This window comes from Lynx canadensis, chromosome D4 (assembly GCF_007474595.2).
Source record: "Lynx canadensis isolate LIC74 chromosome D4, mLynCan4.pri.v2, whole genome shotgun sequence".
Taxonomy (NCBI): domain Eukaryota; kingdom Metazoa; phylum Chordata; class Mammalia; order Carnivora; family Felidae; genus Lynx; species Lynx canadensis.
The window spans coordinates 19,146,753-19,169,340 of NC_044315.2; the positions used below are offsets into that span (position 1 = coordinate 19,146,753).

Genomic DNA, 22,588 nt, shown 5'->3' on the forward strand with positions numbered 1-22,588 from the left:
TATTCATGTTGGAAGCGGATAGATCAGCATGAGCAGAGGCCTAAGGAGGATGAGTTTGGCCCAATGAATTTCCTAAAAGAAAGCCCTACAGCCAAGAATGAGTGATCACAGGGAATAATGGCACAGAGGTGGGAAGGGACAGGATAGACAGTCTCACACACCATGCACAGATTTTAGATTTGCACCCAAGGGCAACGAGAAGACCCTAAAAAGATTTTGAGCAGGAAAACAGCAATCTAATTTCCATTTTTACAAGGTCACTCTGTCTGCAGTGTGGAGAATGGACTCTAGAGATAGGACAAAGAGAATTCTAAGAAATAGGTAGAGATTTGGCCTCCCTGAGTAGATTTTTGGTGAAACATTGCCTCTGGGAAACAGGAACAAGACTGTGATTAAGAACCAGGGCTCTAGGGGCGCCTGGGTGGCTCAGTCGGTTGAGCGTCTGACTTCGGTTCAGGTCATGATCTCGTGGTTTGTGAGTTTGAGCCCTGCGTCGGGCTCTGTGCTGACAGCTAGGAGCCTAGAGCCTGCTTCGGATTCTGTGTCTCCTCCTCTCTCCACCCCTCCCCTGCTCATGCTCTGTGTCTCAATAATAAATGTTAAAAAAAAATTTTAAAGTTAAAAAAAAACAAAACAAAACAAAACAAACCAGGGCTCTAGAGTCAGATTGCCTGGATTCAAAATTCTGCCCTGGCTGGCAACCTCTCTTTAGGGCCTCAGTTCCCTCATCTGTAGAATGGAAAGGATAATACTAAGTGTACCTCAAATGGTGAGGAATAAATGAGATCATTCAAGTGCCCAGACGGAGAATTGGATGGATAAATGTTACTGTTTTATTATTCTAATTTCCATTTCTAGTGTTAACTGTAGCAGAAAATTCAACACTCTGTGGATTCTGTCTTGAGCACCTGAGTGGCCAGTGGTCCCAATAATGGAGATAAAGATAGGTAGAATTGGATCAATCAAGGAGAGAAGGGAAGACCTTTCAGTTTTGTTCAAGCAGTTCCATTTTTGGTATGTTAAGAAATGAGTTGTTAACTCTGTCTGATGTCACTTTTTAAATGGTTTTGTAGATGAATATGCTATAGTATTTTTAACACTCTCAAACATGGCAAATTTTTTTTTTAGTGAATAGTACTATTCTGTTAACCTTCTCCAATTTTTTACAACCAACTCAAAATCCTAAAATCTACAAGCCACTGATTTTAATAACAACGATTACAAAGATTTACATGAACAAATACAAATATACACGGAGTACATGTTTGTCACTTTAAACATCCCCACTCTGTGCAATAGAAGATGATAATTTCTATTAGCTGCACAGAAAAAGGTCAATTTCCTACGAAATTTGATCAGGCTATGGTATGGCTCCAAACTCACCAAACTAGGTCTCACGCTGCACAACATTTAGGTCTTAATAATGACTGATTCTCTTTTTAGATCTTCCAAATTTCTTATCCATAAAATTAAGTAGGAGATGAGTCTCTAAAATCATGAGGCCTAACTCCTTAATTTTTATAGAGACGGACCTACCACAAATTTAGGAAAGTTACATGAAAAAGATGAGGAGTTAGAAATTTTTTTCAAATTATTTCAGAACGAAGCAATACAGACTAACGAATTTCTCAACTATGATTCCAGTTACGTATCAAAATCTTATTATGATTACTAGGAAAACTCTTTATGGAAATACAAGGAATTTATTTTCCAGGTAGCATTTCACTTCTACGACCTGGGCTCAATTTTCATATTTTGACACCACTAATCTAGGCATAAACATTCAACAGAAATAGGTAGCTAACATATTGGACATGTTAAAAAAAAAAAAATCAATTCTGAAATTATCTACACCTTGCTTTTCTGGAAGACCCAACCCATGACAGTCTTCCTTTCATGAATGTTCCTAAAGTAGCCCAAACAATAGAGACCTCTAGCTTCTATATGGAATTCTTCATACTAACCATCTGCTAGTTCATGGAGACAAAGAGACACACATATTCATTCAGCCAATATTTAAGCGAAGGTCTATCCTCAGCAGGGCAGGGGTGGGGGCTGAGGTCAGTAAGTGGTGAACAAAACCCTCAAGGAGTTCAAGGTCTCATATAAAACTCTTCCCAGACTCAAGCATTTGCCTGGATGTGGCCCCTCCACCATCACTCAGACACTGTCACCACAGTTGGTTGCTCCCATTTTTTTCTTAACCCTCTTTATATAGAACAGCCCCACTAATCCAGGAAACAATTTTTTCAAGTTTTACTTGAAATAGAGCCCAGTAGACTGATAGCAATACACAGAGGTTTCTTTTCTAATTTCAGCACTTAAACTGGTTTCATGAAATTCTATTCTATGTCAATAATTGGAGTAGTTTCGCTTATTTTAAATTTGTACTATCTGGGAGCCAGCGGGGTCAGTGGGGGGGGGGGGGGATGAATACCTTGATTCCAAGTTTTATTGCCACAGGAATTAACATTTTTAAGGTCGAGATGCTTTTGCATTGATGTGAGCATTTATTAAGGTGTTTGCTTTCCTGAAAACCTGTTTTCAAATCAATAGCATGTCTTACAATCAATGTTGCCTTAGAAACGAAGAAATCCAACAAGAGGACTCAGACTGACTTCATGAAAAAAAAAAAAAAAAGGAGTTGGCAATGAATACTGGACTCCTAGCCTTGTACTCTACTGCCAGTTAGTTACCAGTTACTGAGCTCCATGACACATGCCAAGCCCCTTCACTCCTCTGGACCTTCTCTACTCCATTCATAAAATCGAAGTTTGCACTTTCTTAAACTCTGTGGTAAGAGAGGAGCTTAAGTTTTTCCATTCAGTTGCATACTGATACACTTATGAGATACAATTCTATATAAATTAGACAATGATGTTGCACATGATTTATCACCTTTGTTAATTGGATATTGCTTAGTAATGCAATTAGCTTGTATTTCCCTATTACATAGTAGCCAAGCAACAGAAATATTTGGGGAATGAGTTACTCAAAATGAAGGTGTTATTCGCAGCAGATTCAAGAGAGCAGTAGCATGGCTAATCCATCTGTGGGTCATTGACAATGAGCCAACAATACAGAATACACCGTTCAGGCAAAATAATCAAAGATAAAGGTTTTCTCTTCCTATTCATTTTTTAAGACTACAAAGTAGAACTCATCCATTACTTAACATTTTTTTTTTAAGACAAAGTTTATCACCCTTTATTTCCCTTGGATGGAAATACCAGCCAATGTTCCATGTGATTTTTCAAAGAGAAGACGGATATATGGCAGCTCTTACTAGAATAGGCTTCCTGTACACCACTTTCCATGACACAAAGTAACTACTTAATGGTTATTAGCCATAAGGCCACTGCAGTTTATAGGAACATAGCTTTTGGAGTAGTATATAAAAGTACAAGAGTGTATACAAATGTGAACACTTGTTTTTATAAGGACTCTTACTGAGGTAAATGTAAATGTGTGCTTTCTCTTTGCCTACCAACCAGGCACATGGGGACAAATGCTAAATATCCCTACTAATTACCTAGCTCAGACTCTGAACATCCTTCATAAAGTTGAGGAGAGAGAGGTTTATTCGATTGCAAGCGACAAATCATTCCCTAGGCAGGTCAGTCCCAGGGACCTCCTGGATATTTGCTGAAAAATAAGGTTATCGGCCTTAGACCCTAGAGGTACGGTAAGAGGCTGCCCAGTCCTGAAGGCCAGACCAATCCTGTTCTCACATCTGAGCATGTATCAGGATCATCTGGAGGGATTAATATACAGATTGCGGGGCCGCTACTGAAGTTGATCAGAGGACCACAATGGAGACTCAGAGTTCGCATTTCTCATGAGTTTTCAGGAGGTGCTGAAAACAGGAGCACAGGTGTGTGCTCCTGGGAACAGACTTTGAGAACCACTGGTATAAAATATTTGCTAACAGAATTGGAAAGATATCAAGGGTCACCTGACCCACACCTTTCATTTTACTGTTGAGGACCCTGAGGTTGAGAGGTAATGTCTTCTTCATGGTTACATATCCCATACTCAGAGACACCCCCTCCCACCAAAAAAAAAAAAAAAAAAAGAAAAGAAAAAAAGCAATTCAAGTTTCCAAAGTCTTAAGACACTGCTCATTTCATAGTTTTAAGTTATGGCAACTTATCAGGACCCTGTTCTCTTAGAAGAGTCATCAGCACAGCCTTCTTGCTGTTGACCCTCCTATCCACCCATCCTTCCAAGAACTGCATGTCAGCTCTACCAGTGACCTTGTAGTGGTAGGCAAGTGGCCTCAGCCCAGACAGGGTGCTCACAGCCCAACGGGAACTACTTGCCTAGATTTTAAACCCAGGAAGCATGGCTCCAGAAAACATGTCCTTACCATCATGCCATGCTGCCTGCCCTCCCCCAGTTCCCCGGCAGCTGAGCACAAACAGATGGCCTGAGATTTTGCAAGGTGACACACGAGACAGGAAGTGGTCACAGATGATTTGCAGCACTGCTGTGAAGTGTCCACTGCAGCCTCAACTGCCACCCGGGTGGAATCGTCCCTGGCTGTGTGCTTGGCAGTGTAGGCTGCTACCAGTGTCAAAACTCCCTTGGATCGTGCCCTTTGGCTGAGCCTGCTCTCCAATTCCCATCGGTCCTGTGAGTTTCCTGCTTTCGCTCCAATAAATCATTCTTCTACTTAAACGGTCTGCAACCAAGAACACTGGCTGACAGGACAACCCATTAATTTACCCATCAGCAGAGAGCCAATTGATCCTAATCAAAATCAGGGCTCCCACAAAGCCTCCTGCAGTGCCTTCCACCTTCAGAGCCCTTGGATTTCTGCTGGTACCCTTCGATTCCTTCCACAGTTTTTGCAGCAAGGGCTGCTTGACCCCCAGGGAGCCCCACCCCAGGCCATCAGCACTCAGATCACAGAGCACATCTTGATTTATAGCAACCACCCAGAAACGATTGACCCAGGAATGCACCCTAATGCCCCACCAAGACTTGAGGTTCTCACAGGGGCAAGTAAGGCTCAGAGAGCTGTCAAGCTTGGAAGGCAATGGAGCCAACCCATGCTGATTGCTGTGTCCCCCAGAAGGGCCCCAGAAATGCCCTGCTACTGGTTCTTTCCCAGTCTTTATTATTCAAATCTTTCCATTTCATGAAAAGTCCTGGTGAGAATTCTTCCACTCAAGTCTCCTTTTTGCCTGGATTTCAATTTTTGTCTTTAGTAATACCTTTGCTACAGACTCACTAAAAACCCCTCTCTGCCTTCTCAATCTAGCTACTCTCCTCCCTGCAACCCCACACATGGGGGTTCTTACAACAAAACTTTTGTAATTCAAGTACAACTGGAAGAGAAAAAGGTTTTACTGACCACAAGGCATCTTTTAAGGGAAAAAAGAAAAAAAAAACACCTTGTGGGGTAAGGCTTTTTTTAACATTGCTTTTTTCACCCAACTCTACTGTCAAGTTTTTCCCTTCTTTATCTGCCCACAGCATTACAGCCTCAAGATGTTCATCCTCTAACTCCATGCCTTTAGGAATGGGATTCTTCAGATATGTAGATAATGGTGAGTGATGTGAATTGTGAACCCACTAGCTTTGTTTCTAGTGCCCTCAACATCTGAAAAGACAAAGTACCGTTCTCCACCCAAAGTAATTGAGTCCCTGTAGAGTAATGGCTGAATACCCAACTGGGAAGGTCGTCAACTGGAGGTCCAGGCTCCTCTTTATGCCAGAGATTAAGAGTTGGGGGGTGGGGGGTGGAAACCATGATGGGCCACGTTTCAGCAACGTAAGAACCAGCTTGAAGGTGGTCTCATTGCACAAATTGGGTCCAATCTGAGTGTCAAAATAATTAAGTACAGTAACGAAGTAAAAACCAGTGAGGGATTCAGGAGTATGTATTAATAATGAATAGGGACAAAAGGAAGGCTTTTACAGTAACGTGTGCAGTGCCAACTGGTCAATGTGGAGAGAGTGCTGGATTTGGAAAATCATTTTGCAGCCATCGTGGTGTATACATCGTGGTGTATACATCGTGGTATACAGGGATATATGGTGAGGAGCAGGAGATTTGCCTGGCCTTAAAAAGTGTCTCCCCCCAAAACTATTAGACAATAGACCATGTGCAACATCTTGAAAAAGTGACTGAATGTAACATCACCGTGGGGCAGATGGAGATGGTGTGCCTCCACCGAGGACCTTCAGAGAACACAACATCACATATCCAGAGTTCCATACTGGATATAAATTATACCTCAGTATAGCTTATTTGAAAAGGTACAAAAAGTACCTTTCATAGTCCATGGTTTGAAAAGGTTCTGCATTAGTTTAGAGGCGAAAGGAATACTCTGCTTGTATCCATGATACAGCAGTCCCCTGAAGACCTCTGAAGAGACCATCTCTACCCACAATGGACAAAAGCCAGAGATAAAGTCACTTTCCTCCATTCGGAAGCACATTACGGGACAAAAAAAAAAAAAAAAAAAAAAAAAAAGAAGCATTTTTACAGTAACATCTATTTGGCAGTTTAGAGAATGTTCACGTAAAGGGCTAAAATAAAACACAAAAACTGAACGAAATCTTGCCTCCAAGGACCGCTTTGTATCATCCCACTCCTAAGAACACTTACTTTTCTCCAAAGTTTCTCTTCATAGTGGGGAGAAGTTTCTATGTGTCCTGCACAAGTCCACACATGGGCAGCCATCAGTACCTTAACCTCCCCGTTTCTTATGGCCCTATCCACATGATCCCCCCCGGCCAGAAGATACCCCTTCATGCACTGCCTGTACCACCTTTTATTCTCTATTAAGCATTTATGACAATCCTCCCAACAGTTACTTGCAAACAAACACCTCCAACTTAGCCCTTAGAAATGATCTCCAGCATCTGGGAAAAGTTAGTTTGAACCGAGAGAAGAGTAAGGAACATGGGCATACTTAACCGTTTCACTCCTTTGCTTCTTCCGAGCCAGAAAAGTCACTTTCTACTGAGACACCACCCTCCCTCCACCTTTTCCTCTATCAGACTTCTAGCCTATGAATGTGATCATTAGTCTCAAGATGATATTTTGTTATAACCAATGCAATACAATTTTAGGGGACTCAGATTTTCACCCGTTTTGGTATAAGTATGAAGATAGACCCTGAAATCAGCTTATGGTTCAGAAAGTAAGGAAAACTCAAAGCCAAACATTACCGTGAAAGCACTGCCAGGACATTTTAAGTCAACTGCTATGCAACCTGCAACCGATCAACTAAAATAGAAAGTAACACCTCACTGGTGGCAAAAAAATGCTCAAAAATGGAGTGAAGGCAGCATAAATTTAACCACTGCCAGACAAACCCAAGAGAAGTTAGTCTACGACTAAGAAAGGGTACAGCCAGGGTTTGAACCCAGGTAGTCTGGCCTCAGCGCTTAGATTTGCAGTCCCTATGCCAGCCTAAGTTGAATACCAATTCCCCAGCACACATGCCTCCCAGACAGTTCCCACACGAAGGTCTACATCCAAAATTGAGTGTTTCCAGAGACTGACGGCTTAAGTCTTAACAATTTACTAAGCCTCGTCTAATATTTAAAAAAAAAAAAAAAAAAAAATCAATAAAAGATCCCATTTCTCCCCCTTAATTGCCATTGTCCAGACACTTTCTTCCTGTACTGAGTAGTACTCATCAAGATTCTTACTAGAACTCCTTTCAGTCCTTTTATCTGAAGAGCTGATAAGGAATCTCTCCTACTAAACTCAACCATATTCTTTATTCCCCCCATCTCCCTCAGCTAAGAGTGTTACACTGACATTTCACAACTACTAGCCCTAACCAGACAGCAGCTTTTAGCTTTCCTGGCTGACAGGAATCTAGGCTTTTATTATCAATGCAAACAGGATACGGCTCTATTGAATGCACTTCGGAAACCTCCTCAAACCTCCTTTTTTTTATTGAGAAAGCATGCTTCCTTGTCACCGAGTTGGTGGCTTTTCAGGTCATTCCATACTCCACACAGGGTCCTCCACTCCCATTGGCAAAGTGGGGTTTTCACCTGAGGCATCTGAGGCGTGGGTTATGTAATGGTGCCATTAAAGAGACTCCGATCAATTCTTCAAACTGCACAGCTAGAGACAAATCAACATACACCAGGTCCTGATTCCTGTATTTTTTTAAAAGCTTTTTTAAAGTTTATTTGTTGTGTGTGTGCACGCATGAGTGTGTGTGTGTGAGTGAGAGACAGACACACACACACACACACACACACACACACAGAGACAGAGACACACTGAGAGACACAGAGACAGAGAGAATCCCACACAGACTCTGAACGGTGATCATGGAGCCCAACCCAGGGCTCTATCTCACGAACTGAGATCATGACGTGCGCTGAAATCGAGTTGTACGCTTAACCAGCTGAGCCACCCAGGCGCCCCTAATTTCTGTATCTGTGAAGTCCTTTCCTCCTCCTCGATCTGTGGAGTCATTTCCTCCTCAATACCTGACGCTCCTGCCCAGGCCTGAAGTCAATACGGACTAAAAGCTTTCTCCATTTTGATCTAACTAGACCAACTTTTCTTTCCTTGAAGCTTTCCAGGAGGGTGACTCCTTGTATTCAAAATTAATAAACTGGTGGGAGAGAGGATTCCTGTCTGAAAGGGATGAAATGGAAGAAATGGAAGAAATGGAAGTGTGCCCTGCTCCCTTGAAGAAACCAGAGGTTTTGAAGTCCCTCCTTGGGGTTCCTGACAGCTCTATGTGGTTTGGAAACTATTTCTAGTGGTTTCTAAGTAACTAGCACGGAGCCAATATGCTAGTCACAGCTGGACACAATGAAAACGGGGATCTTGGGAGGCCAGGCAGTGCCTGGAGGGTGCAGGAAGACTGGGGCAAAGGCGTGGGGGAGGCAAAGATATTCTAGTCACTAGTATTAAACTTGACCTCCAGGGCAAACAGCTTCCCTACAATATTTTTACCCCAGTTTGAGTGCAAACGCAAGCATCTTACTACACCCCCCCCCCAAAAAAAAAAAAAAAAAAAAACACCAGGCTTGATGCCAACGCAGTATGGCTCAGTGTACTGCTCAAATCGTCATAGGAAACTCCTGGTATGTTCCAGACACTGTGCTTCATACACTGACACAAATCAACATATTTCACACCACGAAAGATGGTTCAGACTTCCCTTGAAAAGAAGCTTGCAGCCAAAACCAGGTGAACCCCTATCAGTCTGTGGGGCCTGAGGCAAGGGTACAAATGGAGGCCCAAGTAATTACTTTAAAGAGGTCATCAAGCTAGCCAACTGTCACACAATCCTCCTCCCTTAACAAATGGAGCTTTTTAACAACCTGAAAGGCCAGGTACTATTTACAATTGCAGATCCCTGGGAGTTCCCGGCCAGACATGAAACAGCCCTGCCAATGGACACACGCTCTTCCCTCCCCCACCCAGGCTCCCTCTCCCCCCAGGGAGGCCTGGGGGGTGGGGTGGGGGGGCACACCTGTAGACCCTCAACCCACATTTCCAAGCTCTTCCATCACCCCAGCACAGCTGCCCTTGGGCATTCCTTAGGGATGGGGTGTGCCCCCCCCACACACTTGCGGAGGCCGTGGAAGCTGGCTTGGGGCCTTTGGGCACGGAATTCCGATGTGAGTATGGGAGTGGGGTGGGGGGTGGCAACGAGTATCCTGGGGGGGCAGCCCACTGCTAGGCGGACACTAAGCTCACTGGGGAGGGGTACAGCCTAGTGAAGGCCAGACACCTCTACATAAACTCTCTGAACTCCAGGAGTAAGTGCAAAAGGCTTCCTTTGCCCAGGCCCGAAGGCGATATGGACTAAAAGCTTTCTCCATTTTATTGTAACTAGACCAACTTTTCTTTTCTTGAAGCTTTCCCACAGGGTCACTCCTTGTATTCAAACATCAACTGGTGTGAGAGGATTCCTGTCTGAAAGGGATGAAAGAGTCGAAATGCTTCCAACTCTCTAGAAAGATCTCACAGCTACTATCCTCATCTGAAAGAAAACGTCAATACTCCTCAAGCAGCCAATGGATCGCACAGGGTTCTAGAACAAAACTCAGAAAAGGTGAGCTCCACAAATTGGGCAAACCTTAGCATTTTCTTTTCTGTTTTTGAACGTTAAGAACCAGAGGAGTAACTAGTCACTGCAGCCGGGGCAGCCCATTCCAAACTCTAGGAAGGGGCGCAGGCTGAGTGAAACCCAACAAGGGAGGTTTGGGCCTGCTGCATGCAAACAGGCCTGGCCAAAGGGAGTCACGGAAGCGAGGCAATTGTCATCACAGTAGGGTGAGTGGCTAGAGCCTGCGCATCACCCCCGTTACTGACCTGGTATCTGCTTTGTCTTTTCTCAAAGCAAGTTTACCAATTTTCCGGGCCTCCATAGTTAATTCTCCGGGATGGGGATGTTATTACCCGCCCGCATTATGGCCCAGTGTCGCGGTGACAACTTAGCACAGTCCGCACTCGGGTGAGCACTCACTCACCCGTACTTAAAACCGGGAGCACAGCGGCCAGAGCGGAACCCAAAGCGGTACAGGAGGCAGTTCCCCACCACCTACCCCGACATCCAAGAAAAGGCTCTGAAGCAGCTGTGCGCGCCGGGGGCAGCAGAGTGGGGTGAAGGCAGTGTTAGGGAGGGGGGCAAACAAAGCAAACCCTGGTCAAATGCTAGGTCTCACCCGTTTTGGGGTAGGGAAAGGGTGCCTTTGAAAGTCGCCCAACTGGAGGTGCGAAGGACAGGTGCCGAAGGCCCCCAGGGGCCGGCCACCGAGCCCCCCCCCCCCGGGGGTGGGGGCGGGCAGGAAGGAGCCACGCTGCACCCCTCTGGCTCCAGGCCCGAAGGGGATCTGAGAGAGGGGAGCGGCCGGGAGGGAGGGAGGAAGGAAAACGCTCGGCGAGCAGGGGTCCGGGAGTCGCAGTCACTCACCCAACAGCAGCAGCTTGAACTCGCGGCGCGCGTCCTTCTTGTCCCGGCGAAGCTGCCGCTCGATTTCGGCGCTGATACGCTGCGACTCCTTCTCCTCCGCGGACAGGCAGCAGCAGCCGGCCATGGCGCGCGCTGCACCCGACGGCGCGACGCGGTCCCGAGAGCCCCGATTCTCCGCCGGCCGCTCGCCCGGCCGAGCCGCGACAGGCACCCGGGTTCAGAGAGAAAAGGACGAGACCTCTTTGACTTAAGGGAGTACGAGGCCTGGCCTTCGGAGGCTCAGTCCGCTCCTCGAGGGTCGATGCCGAGGCGGGGGCGAATTCGGAGCGCCAGGAACTTGAGGGGATCCCCGCAGCTCCGGACGCACCAGCCCCACACTCGTCCCGGGGGAGGAGGAGGGCTCGCGGAGAGGATGGGCGTGCGGCCCGCACCCGGAAGATGCGCGCTCCCCTTAGCCCAGGAGGCGGACACCAGGTCCGGGGGCGCAGACCGCGCGGGAAAAGTTGGGGCGTCGGTGCCCGGGAGGAGAGCGGGATCTCCACGTCCCGGTAGGGTCCCAGGCAGGCGACAGGCACGGCGTCGGTTGGAGGCAAAGGGCCTAGCTCGCCCTTGCCTGGAAAGTTATGAAAGTGACCGCAGATTAAGACCGAGCTCAAGGGTTTCTGCTGGCGCTGGTGGCTCTAAGTGGCAGAAGGAGGCGGAGCGTCTCGGACCTGCAGCCCTGGCGCCCGCCCCAGTAGGCCTTCGGGGCACGCCAAGCCGTAGGCGCCGGGGGGGCGAGAGGAACCAGTCAGGACGCCCGGGCGTCTGGGGTTCCTGGGAGCAGCTCCCACACCTGCCTCGGTGGCCGTGAAGTCCTTGCACCCGGAGGGCCGCCTGCCGAGGTTGCGAGAACCAGCGCGCTCCGGCCCCGGGGCCCTGCTTCTTACCCAGATACGGGTTCCGACAGGTGAGCGCGTTTCGCCCGCTTCAGCCTCAACTCCCCCCAGCTGCAGGAAGAGGAGAACCGAGCCGGGCGTCCGCCGCGGGAAGCCTCGCGCCTGGGGCGAGGTTGAACTCTTCACCCCTAAGTTGAGGGTTGCACACCAGCGACACGACCACACACCCTTCGTTTCCTAGACGGGCTCCTTCCGCTTCCCGGACGCCTCAGCCCGGCTCAGGTTTGGCCTGAGCGCTTGGTCAGCTGGGCAGCCTGCCAGCAAGGTGCGGCTGGGCCTGACCCCGGGGGCACTGCGCTCAGAGAGGCAGCTGCCTCTGGGTTCGGTTAAATAGGAGGCCGCCAGAGCGGAGAGTAAACATCCTTCCGGCCCCTTCCTAGGGCACCTGATGAGGAGGGCTGGGGATGGGGAAAATGGAAAACGGCTGGCTACTTTGCATTTTATGACGGGAAAGACTCCTGCTTTGTTAGAGAGGGCTCACACGTTTGCAGCAGCCCCCGGCGTGTTCGTGCCCCAGCCTTGAAGCCTGAAAGCCTCTGCCTTGCAAAGGTGTGTCCGCGGCTGCATTGGCCCAGCTCCCGGGACGTCGGAATCATGTTTGAGCTGCATTAATAAAAACTTACAAATTGAACAGCATCTCCTTGTACTCAATCGGTGCAACAGAACGCGTATTACAACATCTGATTTTTGTCTTCGGTCTGGATAGCTTTTGAGGCAGAGCGCAGAGGGGCCTGCGGAAAAAGCAGAAGCGGGAAGGTGTAGGGAGGGGATCCTGTCGTCCCTGCTCGTCCTGTAAACACTTTGTGACTTTAGGCAATTAGTTAATGCCTCCTCTATTAAAAGCGGGCATAAGTGCCTTTCAAATGTGTGGCATATATTCAATCAATTCACATTGAGGAACATGCTGAGTGGAAGAGTGGTGTTTGTCATTATATAAGAAACTTGGCATTGCGATGCTATCTGGCTTCAAGGTCTTATTATTTATTTTACAGTTTAGGGAATGGAAATGAATCAGGCATTAAAAATGAATGTGCTTACATTCTTAAATGCACCCTTCTTTCCTTGCAGGCCTGAACTGACCGTAACAGTTGACCCCCTACAGGCAAAATCCTGGACATTTCTCATCTGATCCTTGGCCAGTTCATCACACTTCTCTCCCTTAGCTCTTACAGACAGATTTACAATTTGAGGATAAGACTGCTTGAGAAGCCAAGATCATCATAATTGTTAATGTTTTTCAATGAGTACAATCATTAGTACTTTAAAAGATTAAAGTGACTTAACTAGGCAAATTTGAACCCCAAGTTAGCTGGAATAACTGACGTGTGGATCCAATGTTACCAAGATTCCAAAAAAAGTTAATGAAATATATTGCTCATGGCACATCTGAAAAACTTTCCTGGACTGGTCAGCTTGGCGGTATCAGAAAGCTTAAATGTGTCCACCCCCTTTGACCAAACTAGTTATTCTCCCCTTGAGAAATAATCAGAGAGAAGTCATGATTTATGTATGAAGGTGTCTATTTCTAATAACAATAACCTCAAACAACCTAAATGCTCAACAACAGGAAATAGGTCAAATAAATGACGGTATATACATATAATGATATATTACAACAGTCATTAAGTGTGTGAATATGTAACATGTGAATAGCAATTAAAGATTTGGGGGGGCAACCTCAAAATATATTGACTGAAAAAGGCAAGATACAAAAATATAAACAGTATGATAGAAATTTTGTAGTAGGAATACATGTACACACCTTTAAGAGACTAAAGGGGCATCTACCAACAAGGTCAGGCTCTCTGAGTCATCACTTTTTGGTTGACTTTAATTCTCTAATGTAAAGTTGTAAAATTGGTTGATTTTAATTCTCTGATGTAAAGTTATCTAGGCCCCCCCTTTCCTCAACTGTAAAACAAGAGAGGTGAACCAGAATAAGCTCCAAGGGATCTCCCAACTCTGACATTCAGTTATTTCTTTGGTGATTTTCACACTTAGAAAGTAGTATTAAAAATAGTCATAAAACAGGGTTCCTGGATGGCTCAGTCAGTTAAGTGTGAGGCTCTTGATTTTGACTCAGGTCATGATTTCACGGTTGTGAGATCAAGCCACGCAGTGAGCCCTGCACCAGGCTCCACGGTCGGCAGGAGATTCTCTCCCTCCCTCTCCCTCTGTCCCTTCTGTGCTTGCACACATGTTCTTTCTCGAGGAAAAAAAAAGTTATAGGGGCACCTGACTGGTTCAGTCAGTTAAGCATCCGACTCTTGGTTTTGGCTCAGGTCATGATCTCACACGTTCATGGGCTCAAGCCCCACATCTGGCTCCTCCCTGGTGGAGCCTGCTTGGGATTCTGTCTCTCCTTCTCTCTCTCTGCCCCTCCCCCAATCATGTTCACACACTCTCTCTCTTTCTGTCAAAAATAAATAAGTAAACAAAAAATTCATAAACCTAAATTTGTCACTTAGAACTATAAAATGAGGATATCGCAAGACAATTATTTTTATGTCTATTTTTTATTAATGTCTCTATTTTCGTTATCTTTCGGATCTAGGGGAGGGATGAGAATCATTTTAAGTTATTAAATCATTTGCAACATTATTCCAGGAAGAGGTAGTTTGGAAAAGAGGCCTCGGTAAAAGAGCATATTTGTTTTCCTGGGTTATTCCCAAAGTATCGCAAGTCCAACCCATCTCTCTTGAAGATCAGAGCACAGCGTGGATGTGAGTTTCAACTACCTGGCAACTGTTGGGTATGTAGATGAACTATGTGTCTGGGAGTCCTCTGAATGTCCATTGAGTCCACACCACGCCCTGTACCTGGGCCGTTCCGGGTACCATTCCAGACTTCAGATAGGCTATAGTCTGGTAGAAAGGAGTTAAGATGGAGACCCTGAAACCTGAACCCATCCCTCGGTGCTTCCTCCCAGAGGGAAGACGATGAGGGCATGGAGTCCCTGGGTGGCTCTCCACAGCCCACAGATGTGCAGAGCAAGCCCCTCAGCTAACCTCTGGCTTCAGCTGAGCCTCATTCATTCATCTCCCATCCCTTTCCTGGAACTCCAGACAAACATAACTACACGTTCTCCCCACCTCCGTGTCTTGACACCTGCAGGAATGCCTGCTCTCTCCCCGGGCAAAGTTTGGTACTTTCTTTCCCAAGCGCATCTCTTTGGAGAAACCGTCTCCACTCCTTGTCAATTGGACCCTTCTTTCTCTGCTGTCTAAACACCGTATACATTCCTCTCTTCAACTTCTCGCTCTATTACACCTGTTTGATTTTTCTCCAGATCAGTTACTTACAGGTAGAGTTTCTTGTTTATCCTTGTATTTCTCAACTTATAAAATTTAGCTGACTGAATAGAGTTGAAATTAGAAAGAATTTGCCTGAGATAAGAAAAAGAAACTACAAGAGAGAAAAGAAAGCTCTTGTGTTGAAAGACAGTGAAAAACCAAGAAGCAAACCCACAAGAATCAATGTACAATTTAAGAAACACTTGTGTATATAAACTGCCCCCAACTTGCCTCCTTAGAAGGAATGACTGCCCTGTTTCTAATTCAGAACTCCAAGGAAATGTGTAAATAGAGGGTTGGAAAAATGCTGTTCTCTGTGACAAAGGTAGCATCTTAGAATTTTAACAGATAACGTGGAGGGAAAATATGACCTCGATGTTCACAAAACGAAAACAGCACCAATACTAACACACCTATGCTGATCTGTAGCATTGTTTCCCAAACTGCAGTTGTGACCCTTCCCTGGGTTATGACCTACATTTATTTTTTAAAGGAAAAGAATAGAATGGAAATAGAAAATACGCGTCTGCTTGTTATGGTGGCATCAGACTTCTGTTTTTCGGTTGTGTTCGTAAGTATGAACTCCTAGCAGACCAGTTATCAATAGGATTTTCTTGTCCGTGTCCCAGATGGGGGGTCCAAATGATTCCCAATTCATTGTTCAGAGTTCCTAATTTTTCATTCAGTTTTCTGAGCCCAGAGTGTTCTCTATAGTTTTTTAAGGCTTTCTTCTCCTTCTCCACTTTGCCCCTACCCCACCCATTCATCTCCAGTTTCAGATGAGAATGATAGGTAAGAATCAATGGAGTCATGATAATTATTTGGACAAATGGGTAATGACAGTAGCTGGCACCTGGGTGTACTCAACATCATGTTTCTAAGGCAGCCAACGTGTCAACAGGTTGCCCCAAAATGTTCTCTGCCTGAACACTAGAAACTGTTTATTATGTAACTTCTACTGAAAAGGGTAGAATTAGTGACAAGGAAATCTGGCTTCAAACCAATGACCATAAGTGGGTATGAATCACTATTGTTTCTGGTTTTTTTTTTTCTTTAGGCTTACTTATTTATTTTGACAGAGAGGCATAAGAAGGGAGGGGTAGAGAGAAGAAGGAAGAGAGAATCCTAAGCAGGTTCCATGCTACCAGCGCAGACCCCAGCGAGGGGCTCAAACTCACGAACCGTGAGATCATGACATAAGCCAAAATCCAGAGTCGGATGCTTAACCCACTGAGCCACCCCGGTGCTCCTCTTGTTTGTTTTTCAATATGACTTTTGATATGGCAGTTAAGGATCTCAAGAATTTACGGAGTAAAAATCTTTAAGATGAGAAGTTCAGAGAGTTTTATTTTGCTTGTTTTTCCTTTTCGCTGAAATGCTCCCTTCCCTTTGTAGCACTCTCCTCCTGAGTGAACCAATGTTAACAACCTACTATGTTTTCTTCTCTATTTTTTATTCTCTTATAATCATACATAAGCATAAAAATACTCGTAGACGTGTGTAAACATTCACAGAGGGAGTTTGGCATCATTAAACATGAGACCATATTACATGGACTCTGTATTTTGTGTTTCTCATCCAACGATATCTTGTGGGAACCTGAGTAAACTCTTATTCAGTCCTTCATACATTCATACATTGCATTCTATCATTTGAAAGGACCATATTTTATTCAGCCTTTCCCCTTTGAAGGGCATTGGTTTTTATTTCTAATTTTTGGCTCCTAAAAAAGAAAGCTATAACAGCATGTTTGTATATAAATCCCTGTGTTGGTGCTTTTATTTCCATGGGATAGATTCCCAGGGAAAAGACTGCTGAATTGAAGGATATATACATTTTTCATTTTTAATAGATGTAGCCAGATTCCTTTCCAAAAAGACTAAAGCAATTCATATTTCTGCCAAAAATAGGAGTATCCATGTCTCTACCAGCAATAAATATTGTCACTCATTAATTTTTGGCAGCTTAAAAGGATTCAAATAATAATAAAATGTTGCTTTCTTTGTGTTTCCCTGACTACTCATGAATTTGTATATGTCTTCCTAGCTTGTTAGCATTTGTGTTTGCTACCCTGTGAGTTTTCTGTTTACGTCTTCTGCTCATTTTTTTAAATTGGGTCATTTGTCTTTCTGTTGACAATCTGGAAGATTATATATCTTCAATATTACCTATCAACTTTTTGTCATCTGAATTACAAATTTTCAAACATATTGTTTGTCCTTTATCATTTTAAATGGAATCTTTTGCCACAGAAAAGATTGTATTTTTACATACCCAAATATTCTCTTCCTGCGTAGTTTCTGGGGTTCCAGTCTTTGTAAGAAGGTCTCCTCATTTCTAGATGGTACATGCAGTATCTTAGGTTTTCTTTCAAGCGGTTTTATTTTTTCGTGTTTAACATTTAAATATTTAATCCATCTGGTATTTACTTTTGTAAAATGTGTAAGATAGGAGACTAATTTTATTTCTTTCGGATGGATAGCCAGTTATACCAACTGAACATTTACTGAACATTCTATCCTTCTCCCAGTGAATTAAATTCCAATCTTTGTAGGACATTCTTATATTGACTGAAATTCATTTCTTTGAGTCTGTACTCTTTCAGTGGTCTGCTTATTCCTATATCAATCTTGATATGATGACAGGTGCTCTATGCCATATTTTGATATCAAATAGGACATTTCACCTTGGCATTATCAAACTCTTCTTAGTTGCATTCAAATATTTATTCTTCTGTAAGAAGTCTAATATCGTTTGCCAGTGACTTTCCCCCTGAACTTCCAAGCTTACCCTTAATCCTAACTTCAGCCGCCTTCTTGACATACTGGCTTGGGTACTCGAGGGATCTCAAATTAATCAGTCCAAAACAAAGTCCCGAATTTGTTTTCCAAAACTTATCTCCCTGCTATCTCTTCCATCTCAGCACTACCAAATATCCAACTGACTGCCTCTTTAAAACAAGAGCTTTACTCTTGGTCTTCTTGTTTCCATTCTTCACCCTCTGAAGTCACTTACCAAAGGATAAGACAGACAGAATGAGCTTTTAGAGTCCTAAAACATATCCCATCATCCCCTAGATTAAAATCCTCCAATGAATTCCAATCAGAGTTTAAAATAAAATCTTGTTAGGGGCGCCTGGGTGGCTCAGTCAGTGAAGCGTCCGACTTCGGCTGAGGTCATGATCTCCGGGCTCCTGAGTTTGAGCCCCACAATGGGCTCTGTGCTGACAGCTCGGAGCCTGGAGCCTGCTTCTGAGTCTGTCTCCCTCTCTCTCTGCCCCTCCCCCGCTCACCCTCCGTGTGTGTGTGTGTGTGTGTGTGTGTGTGTGTGTGTGGCTCAAAAATGAATAAACGTTAAAAAATTTTTAAATAAAACCTTTTTCTACACCATGAGGACCTACGTGATAGGTCCATTACCTACGTCTCTATCTTTATTTCCTAATATCCCCCCTCTTGTTCAAATATACTTCAGTCACACCTATACCTTTTTTTCTTTGAACATACCCCAGGGGCTTTGCACTATCTGCTCTGCCAGCTGAGTTATGGTCCTCCAGATCGTGAAATATCTGGCTTCTATTTGGCAAGTAGGTTTCAACTTTCCACTAATTGCAGAATTCCCTGGCCACTTAGCCTAATGTAGCCACTTTTCCCTGCCCCGTCTGCTTGATGTCATCACACTCTTGTATTTTCATTGTGGCATTTGTCACCACCTGATTTCCCCTGTTTCCTTCTTTATTTGTTTATCATCTTCTCCCACCAGAAAATGAAAGTAAGCTCCATGACGGGAGGGAGTCATCCCTGTCTTATTTGCCACTGTGTCCTAGGGCCTAGATTAGGGGAAGCCACGTCATCTTAAAATGGTGCCACTGAACTCTGTTCAGAGCCCGCTCTCGACATTAAAGTTAAGTCTTGGAAAAGTCAGCAATATGGGATTTGTGATTTTATATTTGCCTGTTTTATACTACATTATGTAATAGCAAGTAAAACAAAACACCCCCGAGGATCCTTGATTTGTGGAGATAGGATTCAGCTTGTGTTTTCAGTGCTAATTGCAAGCCCCAGAGCCCCAGTGTAAGTGGACAAGTTAAAACGGAATGTATCGAATTTTAGGACTGGGATGTTCAGGGATGATCTTGGTTTTAAACTGCTAAATCTCGGGGCGCCTGGGTGGCGCAGTCGGTTAAGCGTCGGACTTCAGCCAGGTCACGATCTCGCGGTCCGTGAGTTCGAGCCCCGCGTCGGGCTCTGGGCTGATGGCTCGGAGCCTGGAGCCTGTTTCCGATTCTGTGTCTCCCTCTCTCTCTGCCCCTCCCCCGTTCATGCTCTGTCTCTCTCTGTCCCAAAAATAAATAAAAAACGTTGAAAAAAAAATTAAAAAAAAAATAAACTGCTAAATCTCGGTGCCAGAGTGATGTCACAAGGAAGACGTGTCATGTTTAATAAGTATTTGTTGAATGAATGAATGAATGAATATCACCTATGTCACTGAATTGTGAGGATTCGAAGAGGTAATATATACAAAGACTTTGGCTCCTCCCCTGGAACTAGTAAGCACTCATTAGGAGTGGATTGTATTATTTTTTATTAATATCATCATCATCAAAGACTTCACTTTCAACATATCAAATGCATTCACGATTACTCTAGTACCATGAGGATAAGGAAGACTTTGCATTTTGCGCAGTCATTTGGAATGATTCTGACTGTCTGGGAGCAACAGCAGACAGGAATCATGTTGCAAAGCTTCCCAGCAGAGGCAGAGAAGTAGACAAACACCCTGCATGGCTTATTTGGTCCAGATAGGAATTTAACCATTGAGTCCTCTTGAAAATAAATGTTGATTTTATTATTTTTTTAATTTTTAAAAATGTTTGTGTATTTATTTTGAAAGGGAAAGAGAGCACGCACACCCAAGTGGGGGAGAGGAAGAAAAAGAGAGAGGGAAAGAGAGAATCCCAAGCAGGCTCCTTGCTGTCAGCGCAGAGCCTGACACAGGGCTTGAACTCAACAAACAGTGAGATCATGACCTGAGCCAAAATCAAGAGTTTGATACTTAACCGACTGAGCTACTCAGGAAGCAACCCCCCTGCCCACAAAATGTTGATTTTAAATATCTGAATCAAATATGTGATTTTTAAAGGCTATCATGAATGCTCCAAATTCTTCTGTGCTAAACATTAAGTACATTTAGTATTTTTCTTCATGATTTTAAAATTTGTAAACTTGGTCAATACCAGTTAGAAATGTAGATTTGAAGGAAAAAAATATGCAGTTGCCTTCTATCTGCTTAAATGCCTGAGTCACATCTTGATAAATGGAAAATAAATGGAAGTCCATCCACTCCATTTATAATGTCATTGTGGTGGATTACACATGGCCAGGAACTTTGGGAAACAGCTTCCATCAAGAGGTGAGGCATAAGTTCCCTGCTCTTAATGCCACACAAGCTATGTGGCTGTTTGGACTAATGGATTGCGATGGGTAGCAAATTCCATTTCCCATCTCTTGAATCACTTATTCCCGTTGCCCTAAGCTGCCTCATAACAATCTGGAGAAATCACCTGAAGAGACCCGAGATAACATGGCTGAGCACCTCTCTCCTGCCAAGGTGCTAGGGATGTGAGTCAAGTTATCCAGGCTCTCCAGCCCAGCCCAACTGGATACCACTATGCAACCTCTGTCAATACCACATAGACAGAAGAGCTACTAGCCAAGTCTGCTCTAACCGCTGGTCCACAGATCTTGACAGAAAATAAAATGGTGGTTGTTTCAAGTGACTAAGTTTTGAGGTAGTTTACTAAGCAGCCATGGGTAACCTGAACCCTCTAGCAATATTTATGTAGTGCAACAGTTAGTAATCTGATAAATCAGGTTACTTCTGAGCTGCTACATGGCCAAGAGAACACGCCAAAACTCACCACTGGAAGCTCCTTGATGTAGGTTGGACATCACAAATAGAGTAGTTTGGTGGCCAGGGAAAGCTAAGTTATAACAATTTCCACTTTGTGGAGAGTTTATCTTTCTTCTGAGCACCTAGAATATGCAGGCACTGTTGTGTTAGTGAGAGTGTGGAGGACCCAGCACATCCAAGCAACCCAAAGAAATTTGATACTCATATTCATACACTGACCTTTTGAACACCTTCTATGTATGAAGCACTAGAAAAGTGACAACTGTGAAAAGCAAGACTTACCCTTATGGATCTCACAATCTACTGAAAAACATTCAGAATGATTTGCTAATGATATTGGAGGACACAGCTGCAGTGGGAAGAGAAGGTTACATCATCCTAAAATTGTACTACTGAACTCCATCCAAATCCCATTTAACCATAAAGTTAAGTTTTAGGAAAATCAGCAAATTGCAGTCTATATCTATATCTATATCTATATCTATATCTATATCTATATCTGTATCTATATATGTTTTGTGATTTTATATTTGTTTGTCTTCTACTATGTTGTAGGATACCAAGGAAAACAAGATACCCCTGAGGACCCTTGAGTTGTGGAGATAGAACCCTGCCAGTGTCTGTCAGGACATGGTGGTTGTAAGCAACAGAGACCTGGTATGAACTGACAAGGTAAAAATGGCAGTGAACAGCCCTTAAGACTCAGAAGTTCAGGGATTATCTTGGTTTTAGGCTCTGCTGGATCCAGATGCTCAAATGTCATAAGGAAGCCATTTCTCTGCATGTTTTTGGCTAGAATTTTCCTCTGAACTCCACTCTCAGGTAGGCCTCTCCCAGCATGGTGGCAAGATGACCACTAGAAGAAACTCCACGCTTGCCCATATTTACTGGCAACCTCTAGAAAGAGAACTCCCACTTCCCAGTATTCCAGCAAAAATTCCAAAGTTGAGTGTGATTAACTGAGCTTGAACCAACTGCCCCTCCCTGAACCGATTCAATATGCCCCAAGGAACAGCATACTCTGATTGACCAGGCCAAGAGCACGACTCACCCTTCCAGAGAAAAATTAATTTTATTAACATATTTTATTGGGGCACCTGGGTGGCTCAGTCATTAAGCGTCCGACTTCGGCTGGGGTCATGAACCCGTGGTTCATGGGTTCAAGCCCCGCATCAGGCTCTATGCTGACAGCTCAGAGCCTGGGGCCCACTTCAGATTCTGTGTCTCCTTCTCTCTCTACCCCTCCCCCACTTGTGCTCTGTCTCTCTATCAAAAATAAATAAACATTTATATATATATTTTTTATTTAACCCAATATATTCAAAATACTATCATTAGTTCAATATTAAAATTACTATTGATTTTTAAATTCATATTAAGCTAGAGTTTGCAGTATGGATTTTATACTTACAGCTATCTCCATTTGGACTAGCCACGTTTTACGTATTTGACAGCCACTAGCTGTATTGGACTGGGCAATTCTAAAGATTTATTGTGGTGTAAGAGGAATGGAATAGAATGGGATAGAATA

General features: G+C 44.2%; 1 protein-coding gene across 1 annotated transcript in view; it reads right to left on the minus strand.

Annotated features, from left to right (window-relative positions):
• GNA14 (G protein subunit alpha 14) overlaps nucleotides 1-12,019 on the minus strand; it is a 211,011-nt gene extending 198,992 nt beyond the window's left edge. The window contains exon 1 of the mRNA XM_030294039.1: nucleotides 10,917-12,019. Coding sequence (XP_030149899.1) covers nucleotides 10,917-11,040 — 124 coding nt within the window. The 5' untranslated portion in view covers nucleotides 11,041-12,019. The remainder of the gene's footprint in view (nucleotides 1-10,916) is intronic.
• Between the last annotated feature and the right edge of the window lie 10,569 nt (nucleotides 12,020-22,588).